The sequence below is a fragment of the Papaver somniferum genome, chromosome 6 (genome assembly GCF_003573695.1).
Source record: "Papaver somniferum cultivar HN1 chromosome 6, ASM357369v1, whole genome shotgun sequence".
Classification (NCBI taxonomy): domain Eukaryota; kingdom Viridiplantae; phylum Streptophyta; class Magnoliopsida; order Ranunculales; family Papaveraceae; genus Papaver; species Papaver somniferum.
Window position 1 is genome coordinate 63,925,982 of NC_039363.1, and position 20,621 is coordinate 63,946,602.

The window sequence follows — 20,621 nt, forward strand, 5'->3', positions numbered from 1 at the left end:
TTGGCTGTAGTTTTTATACAGGACCTGTTTGACTCTTTTACCCCAAATTTTATTGACAAACACTTGGCTTTGGCTACCATTTTTAAGGGTCAACAAATACACCAACACCTTGTTTGATCTGAGTCATCTGGATCTGACTAAACTCACCTGACTCATCTGGATCTGACTCACTAAGGTCTGAATCAAAACATATATTTGTTTTATGAATAAGACCTGACTCAACTGACTGATAATATTTGGACAGAAAATACCCTTAGATGCATAATTGAGTTAACTTTTCACTTCAGTGATAAGATTGAACTAAAAAGAAAGTTGTGGACAGGAGATTTATACATAAATGAAAACAAAAAACAAAAAATACTACCACAGTAGTAGTAGTAGTAAGATGAAATCAGAGTCTACCCGAGGACTACAACTTGGATTCAGCACACATAATTACACTCGATGGTTAACATAGATGTAGGAGTTAACATGGATGTAAAGTCGCCTGCAACCATGTTATTTGACTGCCCTGAAAGCATAAAAATGGTGATTGATTCATATAAATCCCGAATGACAAACATGTAGTCAACACTTCCTTGGGTTACAAAAGTTATCAGCAGCATAACTCCTGCAATGTAGTTACCTTTCTAATATAGAAGCAAGGAATGCTTTAAATATACAGTTATATACACCTTGATCGGGCACTTCAGAGATATGCAAAAGCAGCAGAAAATACTACGACAGCTAAACAAGCCCCAGCTGTTTCTGTGATCTCTTGTAAGTCCATCTTTTGGAATAGCGAGTTTCCCGTGATAGATTCCACTGCCAAAGTTGTAGCAAAAACAACCTATAGCAAATCAAAACTAAGAAAATTAAATCTTATTCATAGAGGATTGCAACTCGTATCAGATGATAATTGAAAGGTGAAAGTAAAAGAAAACATTCTAAAACATGATCAGATCCTAGTCAAAACCCGAGCCATATTTCAGACCTTGAGTCGAATAATATACATGTTTTAAATGTAGAACGATAAACAACAGTTGAAGATCAAAAATTACCATTGAGATACGACCAAAGATCATTTCAATATCCTGACTCTTTCTCGAACTCTCGATATACTCTGATAAATTGGGGAAAAGCGGTGACCCTCCATCGTATTCATCAGTTTCAGCGTAATCACCGTTATCAATGGTAGTGTCGATAGGGAGGAGTCATCCACTTAGGATCCAATCATTTAGAAGAAAAAATTCATCAATTCCAAATACTACTCAGGCATTGCCTTAGACATTCATTTCATCACGCATGAATTGAAAAATACACACTCCAAATACAACACAACAAATGCAAAGGTTGCCTACAGAGGTTAGCTACGACCAGCAAATGAAACATACATGGAACATGTACCTCAACACTATGAATTAACTACGACATTTACCTTCAAGATACAAGTCTATAGTAAAATTTCTCTAACCATATTAAGCGAACATTAAGCTCAAATCAACGATTATTTGACCATATCTTTGCAGGAAAACATGTTATTGTTTGACTATTTCTTAGTCTTTTAAGTTCTTTTGTTGCGCAAGTTCAAGGATACCGTAAGTTAAATCTGCCGGTTTGAGCAGCAGTCTTTTGAAGGAGGGAATCAAAATAGTAAAGAAATTTGAAAAGCTTCTGTCGCACAAGTTCAAGTGCTTTCCTGAACTTACAGTCACTATATCCTATAAATCCTACTCTGATTTTTTCTATTTTGTCAAGCGTTGTTACAGACTTTTAAAGTTTGCAAATGATAACAACTACATAGGAATGATTTTGAATTCATCCTTTTCGAGTTCTTCACGAAAATGTTGTTGAATGACTAACACTGATGCAGTGGTAGAAAAATCAGAATCAGCAAGGATTTCTCCAATGGGTCCTAAATCTGGAGCTTCTTCTGAATCACTAACCCCAGACTCCAGAAAAGAAGTTACCCGGCCTCCGCGTCCTCCTCGGCCAACAATGAAAAAGGAATGTTGGCTTTCCAATGACTTCAATATAGAAACCATCTATGTGCCACTTTCAACATGTTTTTCTGAGTACCCAACCTTTCTTAATGCAACTTGTTTCTCATAAAAGTTTGCAAAATATTCATTATCCAGATTCAATTCCTTCTCGTCCATTAAGCTCAAATCAACGATAATTGAAAGGTGAAAGTAAAATTTCTCTAACCATATCCTTGAACTTGTACCCTTACGGTGCTACAAGTCAACGATTAGTGTGAGTAACAACAAAACCTCACTAGAGTACTACACTTACATTATGCTTATGATCCCACATTAACAAAATCTATGTAATTTCACTGTAGGCAATAAAAAATTTAATAACGGAGGAATCATTAACTATAGCAACTTAACCAATGAATTAATTCTCCTCCAATCATTAACTATACAAATAAATCATCCATTATTTACATAAAGAGGGTCTAAATGACATTACCTCAAGTGATCGGACACAATCGCTCAATCCACCCATTTTCCATTCTTTGTGGCCTTATATCAAATAACTCGTGTGCAGTGGTGTTGGCATTTTTTCTTGTTGTATTGAGCTCCTTTCTTAGCTCCTTCACCTCCAAGTTCAAGTTTTAAGCAGAACCCAAGTTTTATAATCACATCAAAACTCTAAAACATTCAATATACGAGTCATTCATTACTTGAAACCAACGACAATGATTGGAAATATGAAAATTAAGCAGCCAAAAGAAAAGCCAAAATGAATTAACCATGTGATGCTAGGAGGTCGAGATTAAGGAGAAGTAGAGATGAGTTAGGAGATCAGCTGAGAGATTAAGTAGATCTAGGGTTTTCTCCCATTTCTGCTTCTGCTCTCGACGAAAGAAATGAAAAGAGATGAAAATGATATCTTTGATATAAAATGTCCAGTACTGTTTCGTCAGTTCCAGCGAGTCAGTGGTTTGAGCCATGACTCAGGGGCATTTTTATGCCTAACTCCACAGAGCCCGAGTCAGGGGTTAGGGATGACTCAGATGCCGAGTCAGGGGTTGCCAAAATCACAAAGCAAACAGTCTGACTGCTGACTCGGTGCGAGTCAGGGGTTGACTCAGACCCAGACACCGAGTCAGCTGCAAACAAACAAGGTGCAAGTCTACCGATTTTACCCAACCCAATGCGGATTTTAGTGGGTGGATACCTGATCCATCTCTTGAAAGGTTGGACGTGGGTGGATCTTTGAGACCCTGAATTTTTACGGGTTGGATATGGATGGAACATCACCCATTCATTGGACAGCCAACCCTAATAACACATTCATTGGACACCCAACCCTAATAACAATGTTGATTATTAGAGGCTTTTATGTTGATAAAAATTATAATTTTGATTGTTGGAAAGACATTACGTTACTCTTGTTATCATGCAACTACTCATATTCGGTATTTTAAGTTTTAAAACTAAGTATAATTATTCTTGTCGAGTACTTACTTGCTTTCATTTACTGTTTTTCAAATCCGTAGATCCATCTGCATCCAATTCGCTCATTTGTTCCATTGATGTCAAATCCAACAGGTAGTGGATTTGATGTGGATGAAAATCTTAAATTCGTCATTTAGATGGATTGGACGGGGTACCCACCCACCCGTTGATCACCATTGACCATTTTGTTTCAAGAATTAACCCCTTTGAGTTGGGTTGTGTGTGACGGTTTTTTGTTTTTTTATGGAAATACGAATATACTACTATATTATATTACTACTTAATACGGGTGAGCAAAACACCCAGATCAATGGATTTTATCCAAGTCAATCCGTATTTTGGAAGGTGGATACCCAATCCGTCTCTCGGCTGATTGGACTCCGATGGGTTGTTAAAACTCGCAGTTTTCACGAGTTAGACGCGGATGGAACATCACCCTTTCGTTGGACATCCAACCCTAAAAATAATGTTGGTATTATATATATATATATACTATCGGGAATTTGTATGTAATATATGTAGTTTCATGTCGTTGAGGCCTTAGTTTCTTTTCTTCAGAGTTCCTACCTATTAAGTTTTAGTTCTTTTTGTATATATACCTAATAGGTTTTCATCTTACAGATGTATTGGAAGTCCTTAAAGGTATTCCAGAAATAACAATTTGAGAGTGATTATAGGCCTTTGTATCTATGCATATTTTAATTTTGCTTGTTTAAAAGATGTTTGTTACTCTTGTTATATTGTAGTTACTTAAGTTTCAGTAATCTAAGTTTTAAAGAAAGTAAGCTAAGTTTTTTTTGTTTTTTTTTTAAATATGCAAATCCATCTGCACTCAGTCAGCTCATCCATTCACCCGTAGGTGTTAAATCCGACGGGTAATGGATTGGACGTGGGTGAAAATCTTAAATTTACTGTTTAGGTGAAATGGATGCCCGTGATACCAAATATGCATCAATCCTTCCGTTGCTCACCCCTACTACTAAAGAGAAAGAATCAAATGATGGTCATTTTTATATAATCTTGTTTTCTGACACCAATTTGTTTTAAAAATAAATTAAAATGGTGATGAATTTGAAGCGAATGTTTTGTTGATATGTTATTATGATAATACTTTACAAATATACTAAGAATGAGCAAAATTCGTAAGGTACATCCAATGTTTTAAGAACTGGACCAGCCAAATGAGCCCGAAAAATGGTTACCCAGTCACGTTTCTAGGTTGGTTCGACATTGACCTATTAACTTTTTCAAAAACCACTTTAGTATGTGCAGATCGATTAAACTAGCCAATGGACTAGTAATTCCTACGAACCAGTCAAGTATGAAACTGGTTTGACCCAGACAAATTAAATATTAGTATTAATAGAAAAAAGAAGGGAACAAAAAAATAAAGAACAACTTGTATTGATATTCTTACATATAACGTGAATGCAGTGAATCTTCTTCATTCAAGCATTAAAATCTTCGTAAAAAGAGACATGCATGAAAATATCATATTTTTTTTGTTTCTTTTCATCTAGTATTTCTGAATTTCGCTCTAAATGTCTTCTTTTCTCAAGCACTACGAAACCCTTTTTTCCCTCGCCTTAATCGAAGAGACTAGAACAAAAGATAAAAAATGAAGAAAAGGTTGGAATATTAATTTAAATTTATAGAACAAAAATATATAAAATTCATGATTAAATACCTTGAGGGTTGCAGTCTTATAGATCGATTAAATCATTATTACATTTTATATTAACAAGTGTTCGATTCTTATAAAGGTGTGGTTCTTTTTGATAGATTATGGCGCGGGTTAATCATGTAATTGCGGAAGCATGGAGAATTGAGCAATAACTAAGTTAGGGAGAGAAGTGTGGTGGGTGAGAACTGAGTAGGCAATGTCTGCTAAAAGTTAAAAAAATTGGTGCTTTGGGTGTAAAAATAATAAAGTGAGAATATGGGTACTTATATGAGTTTGAGATATCAAAATCGTTTGGAACTCACCTAAACCAGGAAATGGTCGTTCAAACGTAGCTTCATTCACAAGGAGAGGAGATATAGTTATCTTTAAGAGGGAAGTAAATGAACAGTGGGAGATCGTGGAGGTGATGTAGTTGATGTCTTTAAACTGTGGAGATCAAGTTCTTAAACTTTGTTATAAAACTGCTACATGAGAGTTCTATGATCTTGTCGAGAGATCCACAAATCATCTCGAAATATATCAAAGTAATCTTCAAAGTGGTTGTCATAATTGTCTTTTATGCACCGATAAATTGAAAAGACTCAATATAGTTATAATCGGATCAAAGGTGTACCACATCGATGATGAGTCGAAATTGTGACCCGGTGTGGGTATCAACACTTTTTATGCTCTTTATGGAGTTCTCCCTGCCTATCTGACTCCTAAGCATGAAACGAGAACAAGACCCATTGGAATTTCTACATAATAAGCTAAGAAGGATATGCTCTAGATAATCTATCTAATTATAATGTTGATATTTAAACTTAGGTTACGATTTCTGGGTAGGACTCTCAAGACATGATAATCATACAGATCATAGGTACATCGTTGTTCACCATTAGTTAAGAGATAATAGATCAACGACGAAGTACTTATAATAGACAAACCGACGCGAATAATGATTTATATACCTTAAGTATGATTCATGTTTAGCTAACTTGATTTGTGTTCAAAGATTCTTAAAAGTGCAAGTTAAAGAAAGTTATATATTCCTTTTAAGAGTAAATCAAAATCTTGCTAATGCAAGTTTGTATCTTAGTAAAGATGATTGTGATACTTGATCTTCATGATTATGTTGTGTATTGTTTGATTACCATGATATAGTTCTAAATTACCATTTATTTTGGTACTTGATTAGAAACACGATCTCATGAAAAACTTTTGATGATTGATTCTTAGCTTTATATCCTTGTGAGATTGCTAAAATCTAAGAAAAATCATTTTCTTTATAAGAAAGGTCGTTTTTATTATTATATTTGAGAATGACATAAATGGGGGAGAGTTCAATTTGAACTCGTGCTTAAACGCTATATCTCTGGGGGGTGGGGGGGAGGTGGAGGAGCGCGATTGTGGAATTATTAGGCGAGTACAGTATCTTTAAATAACCTCTCCTAGATGAAGTACTAAATTGCAAAACTTAGTGGTATCAAAAAAAAATTGGTATGATTCTTTAGTCTTGATAACTTCTTAACGCATAGTTTATTACGATTCTTATTCGGAACTTTTGTGAATTTATGACAAGAAGGGAGATAATGATTTGGCAGAAATCTACCAAGGCATATGGCTTTAGTGAGCAATGTCTAAGGACATGGGCGAAGGTGAACTTCAAATCTAGCAAAAAGAGACAAGTAGATACTAAGAGGAAGAACATATCACCATAGTATTGTTTTAAAGTCTTGGTATAATAGATTTTGAAGTAGATAAAAATACTATTTACCGGAATAACAACCATTGAGTATATTAATTATTCGTTTTAAATGCTCTAACTTGAGTATTATCATAAGTTGTTATAAGTTGTGGATCATTAACAAGAAGATGTTGAACAAACACATGTTGAACCATAGAAGAACCTGAAGAACGAAAAATTCAAGAGTGTTGAAGATTCAATAAATCAAGATGCATTATGGAGTAGGAGTTGAAAGGTTTATTTATCTTTTAATCCATATGTAATTCATAGTTTTGTCATTAAATTAAAAAAGGGGAAAATTTTAGAGCATCGCTTTGTCAAACTCACAAGTTTTGGTATGTCAATCTTGTTGTCAATTTTAGTTGATCAAAACTACGTCTTGATTTATAGTATACTAAAGTCAGTCTCGGGCTAGGAATAAAGCATGTCATTTTAATATCAGAATTCGACAATCGACCTTGAAGATTGAATACTGAAGAACAATGGTATGTGAATACTGACTATCATATTTATTCATACTATCTACCACCCTATCTACTGAGATAAGTCTACTTTAGGGTTTCAGAGTATATTACTATATATAGTCGAGCGGAGCTTAAAAGTGCGTATGTTATCAGACGTAGGTATAGTAAGGAGTGGGGCGGATGTTATACATCCGTATGATGGTGAAGCGAATATTAAATTTCTATATGATGGTGGGGTGAATATTATACATGCGTCTCAATTAGGGTCAAGTATAAAGTGGGGCGGGGTATAATGTTCGCTTGATGACAAGCGAAGATTTAAACTACGTTTGAACCAGGCAAACATATTATGTGTGTCGACCAAATTTTGCTCTTGCACCGTAGCGTGGCAGCACGGAATAAACCAAATATTTTTAGTTTTTTTTGGTTTTTGCTCTTTGGTTATACTCGCACCACTGGAGTTGCTCTAATCATTTTGTTTTAGGTTTTTGTAGTTAAAAATGTAAAATCTTATTTTATTAGTTAGGATTAGAGATTAAATTATATAAAAAAATGATAGCATTGATAATTATCGAATTGATTAACTAGAAATTATTCACATTTCCATGTTCCCTTGAAATATACAGTTTTGTGGAATCTGGAGGTTTGGCGGGTAACCCGCGGTTTAGGGAGGCGGGCCAACCCGTTTATGAGCGGTACCTAGAAAAACCAACCCTAATCTAGCCCGTTTAGTCAGCTGGTCACAACACTTCGGATTTAAACGGACCGGGTTAGGCTCCGTCCACGAGTTTCAACCTTAATTGCCAAGTCTAGTGTAACAATTCATGTCACTGGCGCATGATTATGAAAGGAATTGCAAGTGATTCTTAGTATTGACGTATATAGTTGAAATCCTTAGTTGTTGAATGCTCGTAGCTCGAGGTATTGAATCCAAGTACCAATGAATTATGACATCAAATAGAAAAGCACAAGCACCCAATGACATGCATGATGCATCGAGCAAATGAGGCATCAAAAGGGAGGTAAGGTCATTTGTGTTCCAAAGTACAACCCAACAATGAGAGGACATGTTGTTGCTACAACACCAGCGAAAATAATTGACAGTGGTAGAAAATTGGTTAAGGGATGGTAAGATAAGCACCGACGATTTTTCCTCTGCCGCTGGAAGATTGATTAGGTGTTGGTGCTATAATCACTAGTATCGATATTTCCAGAGGTAGAAAAGTGCAACATGCAATGCGGTAGGGTGAGGCAATATGTTCATACTCTACCCTTTGGCTCCTACGTGCACGTAGCACTTGATTAACAACATCGACAACTGTATTTAAAATGACGAGGGTACCGAGTACACCAAAATCTTTTCAATATCATTGCGCCAGGAAGTATCACCAGTTGGGGAGAAATGATTAATGCTTTCTACCGGAAGTACTTCTTCGTCTCGGAACAAGTTACTCTCTCTGATCTGGGAAGGATATTTTAGAAGAATACTAAACAGCCGAACGTCTATGTGACAAGATTCAGAGTCCAAGCTTTGGATAGTCATGATCCAAATGCCACTGAACAACAACTTGTAGACTTATGAATTAATGGAATGATCCCAGTATACAGAGATTTGCGGGAGAATCTTCGATTCCAGACTTTCTCAGAGCTTTATGAAGCATCCAAACGGTCAGCGACTACTGCTCCAGCCTTACTGGAAAGAGCAAAAGCTACAAAAGTCGAGGAACCACGAGGAACTCAAGGAATCACCAGGCGCCAGATCAATAAACAATACAACCTTCAACCCTCCACAAATGTTGTTGTTGAAGGGAGCCAAAGAAAGGCTGATACATGGCATAAGAACGCTTCTCCAACATCCCAGGCCCCTGCAAAAACATTAAAGAAGGATAAACAAAATCGAAATGCACAAGCACCGACTCAACGTCAGCAAAACGACCATGCGGACCAGACTTTCCTTTTCCTATTGAAGAGGTGATCGAGCTATTAGAAGTCTGAATCCAAGACGGTGTGATCAAACTGCCTCCTGTCATGAGAGAACCAACTGAGGAGGAGATGGAAAATCCACTTTATTGTCGTTTTCATAGATTTTTCAGTCATCCAACAAGCGATTGTAGAATCTTGAAGCGCATTTTCAAAGAAAAGGTTGACTCAAGAGAACTGGGGACTGAAGGGGTGCACAAAAATCCTCTCCCAATCAGTACTTTCACCCTCTCTGAACAACTCGTCAAAGAAAAAGTTCAATCCTTGATTGAGCATATGTGTGAATTGCTCTCAGAGGAAAGATATGTTCATGGATTTGAATCACATAGTGTTAGGGAAACGCTTGTCCATTCCATAAATGCTCCCTGAACCTCCAGCCACAGACAAGGAGATGTACGACCGAGGACTTCTTACCACAGTCCATATCAAAGGAAATGAGTTCAAAAGAGAACTAATTGATGTTGGCACGACTGTCAATATTATTCCTTTAAAGACTCTCAGAGCTGCGGGCATTACTCGACAAGAAGCTACCCATGCATGCTCCTATCTCAGTCAGGGATCATGAGGGTATACCCAGAGATGCGTATGGCTACATCATTCTCAAAATGAAAATTGGTTCAACCTGGGTAGACACCTAATTTCATATAATCAGGGAGGATCCTGGGTATGATATGGTCCTTGGACGAATGTGGATTCATGCTGAAGAGACGACTACTGAGGAAGTGCCTTCGGTTGCACATTTCTCTGATGTGGAAAGCTCTGACTCATAATACATGGAGGACACCCCATCAGAACACCTGGAGGAATTCAAAACTCTGATGGATTTGAAGAAAGAACCTGGAGAAGATGCGTTAGCATTTTTCAAGAGATTCCGCACTTGGGAAAGTATCATCCCTCATCATGCGCCCATATTATATATTTTCAAACATATTATCCTTGTCTGAGGACTCTATTCCGTCAACAACCTGGCTGTTGCAAGATGCTATGAGTGGGTAACCTCACCTCAGCAATATTTTACTAAGTGGTTGAATGTGGATCCTCTCTGAATCGAGCATCTCACTGAGACATTTATTGCTGAAATGATGTCAAAGAATTACCTTGGATATTCTCCTATAACCTTGCACGAGTGTCCACATGTGCCACAAAATTGGAAAGCTTCGATGCCTGCACAAGCATGGAATCTCACTGTGAAAGGAATGCCTAACCAACATAAAATATTCAGAGCACGAACGATCAATCCTAACAAGTTTTATGAAGGGGATTTGGTTCTCAAAGCAACTAAACGTAATCTTCATTCTGCAAGGAACTCCAACTGGGAAGGGCCTTTTATGATTATTAAGTCGGTTGTTGGAGGATACTACAAGTTGGATGATATGAAGGGAGAGACGAGCGTGCCAGTAATACAATAAAATTGGCTCAAAGCATTTAACGTATGAGACATTCGATGTTTGAGGTGTTAGACGTTCGCACGAGCATCTAAGACATCTGAAGTTTGCATTTTAGGATTTTATTTCATCTATATTTTCAATTCCTCCAACACGTATGCAACACTTGCATCCAGTATTTGAATTCAACATTCTATCAAAGTTCATTTTGCTTAAAGAAAAAATCTCTATCAAATCCAAGAGAAAATCCTCAATCCACTTATCCAAAACCAATTAATCAAAATCAAAACCAAAAATAAAACCTCACGTCTCTCATAAGTTTAAAGTCAGGGTATGATAGAAGGAAATCTAAAGGAAACCGGCAAAGTAAGATTTCTGCTCCTCTGCATTCTTCAATACTTGCAAAGGCGCCTTCTCCAACTCCATCTATTCGATCGGTCAATCTAACAATCTTGGCCTCCTTCTCCACCACAACATCACTGGGAAAGGGTATGTTCTTCTCACGTGTGTCATTGATAATGTTGATTCTTTGACGAAGCCACTTCATATATATTGAAGCCAATTTTCTCAGAATTCTCCAAATTGTACTCCCAATCAAAAAGTACATATGGAGTAACATCACTTTTATCTCTGGTTCGTATATCACTTATAACACACAAGATAGCTCCCACTTGCATTCTCAAGAAGTAACTACGTTTGGGGTCTTTGGTAAAGACAATATCACCATAGCTCTTCCACAACTCCTCATACATGCCGGCATATCCAGTAAGAACACTAAATCCGCCAACTAGCTCATGGTATAGGAGTAACTCACCAAATGGAGGATCAAAGGCAATCCCTGCATTAGGGTATTCGTGCACCACCATATGGGTATCAATCATTGGAACAACTTCTTCTATTAATTGGAGAAACTTTTGCAATCATTGAAGCAGTTTCTTCTACCGCTGGAGCAGGAGCAGTTTATTCTATCACAGTTTCTTCTATTCCTGGACCGGTTTCTTTTATCTCTAAAGTAATGGTAACTTGAGCCTCGTTATCTTCAACAACTTCAGTAGAAACATTCTCATGGCTCTGAAGAACGGATATGGTAATATCATCATTTCGATTCACCATGTTGTTTGAATCATCATTATTGGTTTCATAATCCTCAACTTCGTCATTTGGCACCTACTATGAGGATTACATGGGATTAGAACACTCCAAGCATGGAAATCAAAAGACATCATAAAATTCAGAATGTAAGGGATCTAACATCATCAAAGTTCTTCATTATGCATTCAAAACACGAGCAAATAGTGTAAAAGTCATAAAAAGACGTTTTACAACAAACTCATCTGAGGAGATTTTACACATCCCTGTATAAGATGACGAACTGGGAGTAATTGGTAAGGAATCTAAGGTTGAGTCACATTTAATTCTCTTCGTATGGATGTTCTTTACAACATATCCAAAATTCACGGTAATTGGATGAACGAGCAAAAGGATACAGCCGAAACATCCGACTACATGCCAACTGCAAATTTTCTGAAAACTTCCTGGAAGTTTACTGTTTCATCTATTTGACCCCTAAACATGCTCAAAACTCAAAAAATTTCTTTCATAAAGCTAGGAAATTTCCTGTGCATAATAAAACTGCGGTATATCGCGAAAATCTGATGTTGGATGAAGATTCTATAGTGTTTTTACTAAAAGACTGAATTCTGAATTTTCTGGTGACGTATTTCGGCGAGACTTCTCATTTATTCACATGGATTGTCATTCATTCATTCATTCATAAATAAGCAATTTTATACTTCTATGAAGAAAATACAATATGGACACTTACTTTACTGGTCTTTAAACCGTTCGAGCGATCGATATTGCCGGCGTCACCATTAAAATCATTATTACCTTCATTCAGTTCTGACTCTTGATGATTCTCTTTATCACCACCTTCCGAAGACGAATGAGCATCATCAGAGCCTTCTTTATCCATGATGATCTTCTCCTGGATATATCGATAATAATCATTATTATTTCATTTAAGAAATATCATAATTGGTTATACAAAGAGTACCTACACCGATTCCTTCTTCGTCGGCACTGGGAATAGCTTGCTGAGGAGCAAGTTGAAGACCATCAATACTCGATGGAGCGAAATTCTGAAACAAATTAACAAATATTTGTTTTGTGATCCTAATTACACGGATAAGAAAAGGTCATGATGGAAGAGGCATTGACAACTCACCAAAAAACAACTGGGGACGTTACACTATTTCGTAACATCCTGTAATCCTTTACTTCTGGCTTCTCCACCCCGGGGACTTTCTTTCATTTCCGTGAAGTCTACATTAATCCGAGGTCTCATTACACGACCATCCTGTGGTAAAATTAATGAAATAATTAAGATCCGATTATCATATCTTTACAAAATTTATAAGAACAACACTTACTTGTGGACATCCTGGAAGCACTTTTCGTTTATCACCACTGGAGGGATACTTCAATCTTGGTCAATCAGAAATCATCTCAACAGAAGGAGGTTCTTGTATCAGAGGTTGAACAACCATTACAAAATTATGTAAACGCTTAAGTTGTTGATTCCAGAAAATTATATAACATGGGGTTGCGTAGGCGACTCGGTCAGAACAAGGGAATAGATATTCACATCCATTCAAATGTGTACAATCTAAAGAAATTTTAAGTTGGTCGATCGATGGCTTCCTCTTCCGAACATCTGAGACGCACTGATCAAGGCCCATTTGTCGAGCCGCTCTATCGATATTATATTCCTCCACCAGAAACTTTCCTTGTATTACTGATACTAAATAACCAGGAGTGCAACTCAGTATAAAGGATCTCTCACCATCGCTCAAGTCTGTACCAGATTCCAAAATGACGTTTTCTTCAGCAACATTAAAAGTGATCAATTGTGAGACGAAAGAAGGAACCGACACCCATGAACGAAAATTAAACTCAGACTCATTATCTAAAACATTGGTGATGCGTGTCTTGAGTCGAGGCTGCTTTGTGGACCAACGCATAATCCTGACGTTATCTTTCTCAGAGAAAATATGACGAGTATCAACATTTGGTCCTTGCAAGATGCTACGAAGGATCGGTGCATAATTTTTGAAGTGCTCCCACAGTAAGGCTTGGAAAAACATTGTATTAACGTATGTTTCAATTATCATAAAGCCATTGGAAACACTGGAATTTTTAACCAAGGAGTCTAAATTGGAGAATAGTGAACCCAAGAACAGGTTACCGATGGGAAGTTTCTCACCTTGAGCTATCTTAATGGCGAAAGGAATCACAAATGGCTTCAACAAGTGTCCACTATCTTCAAATACATTTTTTCTCGATCTCGATAAAAATTGTGAAAATCCTCCTTCGACCGAGCAAACAAAGGATCAAATTTATTGTTGTTGCAAATTGTGAAAATCCTCCTTGAACACTACCAACAAAGGATCAAGTTTATTGTTGTTGCACATTGCTACACCATCTTTTCTCGATCTCGATGAAAATTGTGAAAATCACACGATTACTTATAAGATATAAGCAAGTATTATGTGTACATATATGTGAGACCATTAATTTTGTTTCACTCGGGATTATTTCTTGGTGCGTCTAGAATCATCAAGATTATTATTAGCTAAAGATTCGGTAAAACCCATGGGCATGTTTGAATTCTAAAACCAGTATCTATTTTGTTTATTTCTGCTGTCTCGAAATCTTAAGATTCTGTATATCTGTCACTAATAGCAGTACTAAATCCTTAAAAGAGTCAAAAGACACAAGTGATGTCAGGCAGGCAGGCAGCCTTCATTGATAGTTTGTTAGAATTGATTATATTAAAATTTTATTTTGTACAAAAAAACAAACTTCATAAATCAATAAATATAAAAGTAATAAGTGGTGTTAGTTAGTATCAGTTGGCACCACTCACCTCCATAAATCAAATCCGTATCATTGAATTTATTGACAAGTTGAAAATCCTTTTCTTGTGGTTCCTTTCTGCCTTCTCACATGAAATGAAACTGAATGTAGCTAGCTAAGGACTGACTGTGGTTGCCGGTCTGCAGAAATGAATACCAGAAAAAGCTCATGGTTCTTTATTTTTGCTGTGTTAATCTTATTTTTATCAAAAACTCATCCTGTTATTGCTGTTGATACAATCTCTGTAGGTCAATCCATTACTGCAAAACAAACAATCATATCCAAAGGCGGCGTCTTTGAATTCGGTTTTTTCTCACCGGGTAAGTCTCAGAATTATTACATAGGTATCTGGTACAAAAAACCCACAGTTGAAAAAAGTGCAGTAGTTTGGGTGGCAAATAGAGATAAACCCATCCTTGATCCAGCTGTTGCAGAGTTCAAATTAATAGAGAATGCTAATTTAGTACTTTTTAGTGAATCCAAAATCCAAATTTGGTCTACAAACACAACCTCAAACAACTCGAAATCCTATGAAGCTGTTCTTGGGGATGATGGAGATCTCGTGTTAAGAGACAGCTCGAATTCAGCTGTGGCGATCTGGCGGAGTTTCGACAATCCAACCAATGTATGGTTACCCGGGGGAAAACTTGGATTAAAAAAACGTATCAACAGAACACAGACGCTTACTTCGTGGAAAAACTTAGAGGATCCAGCTCCCGGGATCTTCACACTAGAACTAGACCCAAGTGGGATCAGCCAGTATGTGATAAAGTGGAATCGCACCAAAACATACTGGAGTAGTGGGACATGGAATGGGGAGTACTTCAGCTTAGTTCCTGAAATGCGAGTAAAAAGTAATTTCTTTACCTTCGACTACATCGATAATGATGATGAGAGCTATTTCACTTATGATGTTGTTAACAAAGCATTAAATTTTCGATTCGAGATGGGTATGTCTGGGCAACTCAAGCAGTATCTTTGGTCTGAAGATACCCAGGAGTGGAATTTGTTCTGGGCTCGACCTTCTCGACAATGTGGGGTTTATGGTATCTGTGGCGCTTTTGGGATCTGCAACCAGAATTCCACACGACTTTGTACTTGTATGCAAGGGTTTAAAGAACGTTTTCCAGAAGATCGGAATCTCAATGATTCAACTGGCGGGTGCAAGAGGAAAACAAGTTTAAAGTGTGGGGACCAAGCTTTTTATTCACTGATGCGCAACATGGAATTACCTGCAAATGTCCAGTCTTTGGAAGTCGAGAACTTCGAAGAATGCAAATCAGCTTGCTCGAGTACATGTTTTTGCAAGGCTTATGCATATGCGAGTGACGGGTGCTCATTGTGGGACGGTGACTTATTAAATGTTCAACAACTCTCACCTGGTGAAACTGGTGGACGAGATTTTTATCTCAGACTTGATCCATCTGATATCCTCTCCACTTCTGAAGGTAAATTGAAGACTGCTTTTTCATTGGATTCTCTTCATTGATACTAATGTTTCAGCTAAGCTTCTTTTCTTACTTTCTTTTGCTAAGCTACTGCACTTTATCATCATCACATTTTGAGACTTCTTATGAGATTATTTTTCATTTTTATAGCATAATGGGTATACATATATTTGTATAGGACCAGCCAATGGCACCAGCAAGAAGAATAAAGGGGCAGAGCTGATGACAATCATTATCTCAGTTTGTACGGCTATGCTTGTCCTTGGTCTCATCATCTACTTTGCCATTTGGAGGAGGAAGACCAAAAAAGAAGGTAAACCGTAATGGACCTGTAGCCAGTGCGAATATACATTTTACGGCATAGTTTCTTCTTTGGGCATAACATTACTCCATCATTTAACGTATTAATAGGTAAGAATGAGGAAATCCATACACAAGAAGACCTTGAACTGCCTTTAATAGACCTGACTACCATTGAAACTGCTACAAACTACTTTTCTCAGCAAAATAAAATTGGAGAAGGTGGTTTTGGTCCTGTATACAAGGTATATTTTGATTCATTTGAGAACTGAGATTTAGTAAAAGCAAAAGAGGAATTAACATTTAACATTTCACACTTCTAGTTGTAGTGTATCATCTTCCATTTACAGTATCTATAACTTGTAGGGTTGTCTAGCAGAAGGACAACAAATAGCTGTGAAAAGACTTTGTAAGGAATCTGGTCAAGGACTGAATGAGTTCAAGAATGAGATCATTTTGATTGCTAAACTTCAGCATCGAAACCTTGTTAAGCTCTTAGGGTGCTGTATTCATGGAGATGAAAGATTGTTGGTCTATGAGTACATGCCGAATGGAAGCCTGGACTATTTCATATTTGGTTCGTCCTTCTAATCTATGCTTGTTGTGCTTTTTGGTGGATCACATTCTTGCTCATTTTTATGTCTCTAGAATCTTGTTAATTCTAAAAAGGACTTCTGTTGACTTGGACTGCCACATTGCTCAGATGAAAAGCGAAGCACATTACTCGACTGGAACAAACGAATGAACATTATTATGGGAATTGCAAGAGGACTTCTTTATCTTCACCAAGATTCTCGATTGAGAATTATTCACAGGGATCTCAAAACCAGCAATATTCTACTAGACATTGACATGAACCCAAAAATTTCAGACTTTGGGATGGCCAGGCTTTTTGGAGGAGATCAAACTGAAGGAATGACTAGGAGAGTAGTTGGAACATAGTAAGTTTTTTAACTTTGACACTGTGAATCAGAATCAACCTTTCACAGCTATCAGTACTTAACATGTCCTCTACCTTGTTGTTCAGTGGTTATATGTCTCCAGAATATGCGATAGACGGGCACTTCTCTGTGAAATCCGATGTCTTCAGCTATGGAGTCTTAGTCTTAGAGATGATTAGTGGAAAGAAGAACAGAGGGTTTTCCAATGACAGCCACCAACTTAACCTTCTTGGACACGTATGTACTAAATTCAATTGGCAATTTCTGTATTTGGTTTGTCTTGTAAATTACATTAGTATAGTTGCTTAATAACAAAAACAATATGATCTCGTTGTAGGCATGGATGTTATGGAATGAAGGCAAAGCTTTAGAGATAATAGACCCATGTTTGGGGGATGCACTCTCCGTATCTGCTGAAGCACTAAGATGTATTCAGGTGGGTCTGTTATGCGTTCAACAGCTACCAGATGATAGGCCGACTATGTCAGCTGTTGTTTTTATGTTGGGGAGTGAAAATGTTGTATTACCGGAACCTAAAGAACCAGGTTTTTTCATAGGAAGAAACCCCACTGATACAAGTAGTAGTAGAGAAAGAAATAGTGAAAATCAAGTAACAATTTCATTAGTAGAACCTAGGTAGATAGAATGGATTGTAACTGTTTCTGTTGGTATAATGGAAAAACAGAACAAGCTTGCCATCTTCTTTACCTTCTTCCTCTCTTTATTGGCTAGCTGTGATTTTGCATATATTAGTATATACCTGATGTAACTGCTGACTTCATTTGAACAGCTTGAAATTGAATTCGGTTCAAAATCTATAGAAAATTTCATCACACGTGTTTCGAAATTTATAAGAGTGGTTTTTGAAACATAACCTCTCACAAATTGGAAATGAGACTATTCCCTATTCATTAAGCCTAAATCGACCATAAGACATGTACCAAGGCACATGATCATTATCATTAGACAGATGACGGAAAATCGCCCTTCATTACAGTAAATGGAAGAACAGATGGAAACGAATAGCGATTAGAGCAGTGCTGTCCCACGCAGCTGCGTGGGAGAGCTTCAAAAGCTAGCATCCTATGACCGTTGGATTTTGCTGTGAACGGATGGATTAATTTGTTTTATCGTTCCTAAAAACTACAGCTGGTATAAGCAAAGGTATTTAGAAATAAGCCCTTTTAGTTTATCTTCAATTCATCTTATGTCCTTTTAATTCATCCAAAACTAAAACCAACCTCTTTTCCAGTATCAGGTACCGGGTCGAGCGAAGATAAACCGCATATCGATCTTATCTCCAAAAATGCGTCGAAAGTTTTTACACCGGCTGCCAGCCCGCCGAGACGCAACCCATCCGAAGGTAAGGACAAATCCTTAACACGTTCCGTGTCTCGTTGTGATGAACAGGGGGCGAGAACACCGCTCTAGTTGGGTTTACGTATTCACGACCGTTAAAGTAGCATTCTCACTTTATTCCTACCCAGAAGACAGGGCAAGTCTGCTAACTGGTTGTGTGACAAGTTCGCATGCTGAGGGCATGACCATCTTCAAAGTGGACCCTGGTGAATGGCATGTACATATGAACAAGAGTCCATGGATACAGAATACGAATGACCACCATCACCAGATGCTAAATCAACGGTTTTGGCGCTCAACATTGTTGGGTAATCGAGTCTGGTTGTTGAACTATCTTTGGACAGGGTCCATTGCAATGATCTATCCCCATCACGATGAAATTTTCGAAGATTATCCGGGCCTGTCGGCCAAGGTTATATACTCGTTGAATACATCAATGTAGCGCGCGTGCGGCCCGGAACATCTAAGGACATCACAGACCTGTTATTGCCTCAAACTTCCGTGGCCTAAACGGCTATAGTCCCTCTAAGAAGCTGGTCGCGGAGGGCATCCTCCGGATAGCTAGTTAGCAGGCTGAGGTCTCGTTCGTTAACGGAATTAACCAGGCAAATCGCTCCACCAACTAAGAACGGACATGCACCACCACCCATTAAAGGGTCTCCATTAATCAGAACTCGATGTTCTTTCACTGCAAAGAGAGAAAAACATGAAAGAATTCGCTCAAGTTCGAATCACCTGGAAAAAATGCTATCTAGGTTAGGTCAATTGTCCGCAAATCCAAACCCCACATTGAAATCAACTTTCTTGATGAAGTATTAATTTTTACCATTCAATAACACAAGAAATCAAAATGAAGGATTCATCACACCCATTATCTAAAAAAAAAAATAATCTTACATATCAGTCCTTACATATCATCATATAATTAAGATGAATTTATTTTCCCCCTCAACAGCAACACAATCCAATAACTTGTTATGATCATGATTCACTTTGGAAATTTAATGGGTAAATGATTTTGAACAAGAACAAATGTCAGTCCTTTAACTAAAATTGGTAGAATCACGGCGTGGATTTTGTTATTACTCAGAAACAAACAATACCCTGATAAAAAAAATCTAAAATCAGGTCAAACGAATCAGATAATTAACAGTTTGTGATGTATAGACACAAATTGAGTACGTGTATTTGTTAGTTCACACAAAAAAACATACCCCACATCCGAGAACCAAATGTTTCGAAGAACTAACTCAACAAAATCAGAAATCTCAAATGTTTTAAATGGAAATATTCTCAGGGATAGACATAGATGTAAAATGTCTTAAAAACTCCATTTGTTTTGACAATGAAAAATGAACATAAGAATTTCTCAAGAGCCAACTGAACATCCATACAATGAGCAGTCATAGATAAATATAAATATAAAATAAACTAAAGTAGGAAATATCATTAGGTCTTAGAAATAATATATTAGAAAGAGTCTAGTCCAGTTGACCCAGTCAACTGTCTGTTTGGTGAAATATATTATAGTTTGGTCCTAAAAATTATGGTTTGGTCCTAGGCTGATGTCATGCATGATGTAAATGTCATTGTGTGGTGGCAAAAATACCCATTTGGGGCCACATATATAGACAAAATCACTAAAAAATATCTCATTCTTAGATTTATATTCTCTCTCCTCTTTATTTCCATATTTGTTTTCTCTCTCGTAATTTTTTCAGATATAGTTTCTCTGTTCTTGATTTTCTTTCTCCGTTTTTATTGTTGGTGTTTGATTTTGACGAAGATGATGGTGTTGAAGATGAAGATGACGAAGAATCAGATAAAGATTATGAAAACGACAAAGATGAAGATGCGTTTTTGATTCCTTTGCTACTGTTGAAGACGAAGATGAAAATGCGTTGTTGATGTTTCTGCTCGTGTTGAAGACGAAGATGATGAGATATTTGTTTGCTGCTCGTGTTGAAGAT

General features: G+C 37.2%; 1 protein-coding gene across 2 annotated transcripts; it reads left to right on the forward strand.

The window, feature by feature from the left end:
- Positions 1-14,639: 14,639 nt before the first annotated feature.
- LOC113287787 (G-type lectin S-receptor-like serine/threonine-protein kinase At4g27290) lies at positions 14,640-18,004 on the forward strand. 2 transcript variants are annotated; one of them, XM_026536627.1, is made up of 7 exons: positions 14,640-16,051; positions 16,230-16,364; positions 16,463-16,596; positions 16,718-16,928; positions 17,055-17,292; positions 17,379-17,529; positions 17,630-18,004. In XM_026536627.1, exons 1-7 carry the CDS (start codon positions 14,752-14,754, stop codon positions 17,930-17,932), a joined length of 2,472 nt encoding a protein of 823 aa, XP_026392412.1. In that variant the 5' UTR covers positions 14,640-14,751; the 3' UTR covers positions 17,933-18,004. The 2 variants fall into 2 exon arrangements, with proteins under 2 accessions (XP_026392412.1, XP_026392413.1); XM_026536628.1 differs by lacking the exon at positions 16,463-16,596 and having other exon boundaries at positions 16,731-16,928.
- The last annotated feature ends 2,617 nt before the right edge of the window (positions 18,005-20,621 follow it).

Excerpts from the sequence above, each read along its gene's own strand:
- LOC113287787 (XM_026536627.1), top strand. The coding sequence starts at position 14,752 with ATGAATACCAGAAAAAGCTCATGGTTCTTTATTTTTGCTGTGTTAATC. Across the intron at positions 16,052-16,229 it reads TATCCTCTCCACTTCTGAAG|GACCAGCCAATGGCACCAGC; the intron begins GTAAATTGAAGA and ends ATATTTGTATAG. Across the intron at positions 16,365-16,462 it reads GAGGAAGACCAAAAAAGAAG|GTAAGAATGAGGAAATCCAT; the intron begins GTAAACCGTAAT and ends ACGTATTAATAG.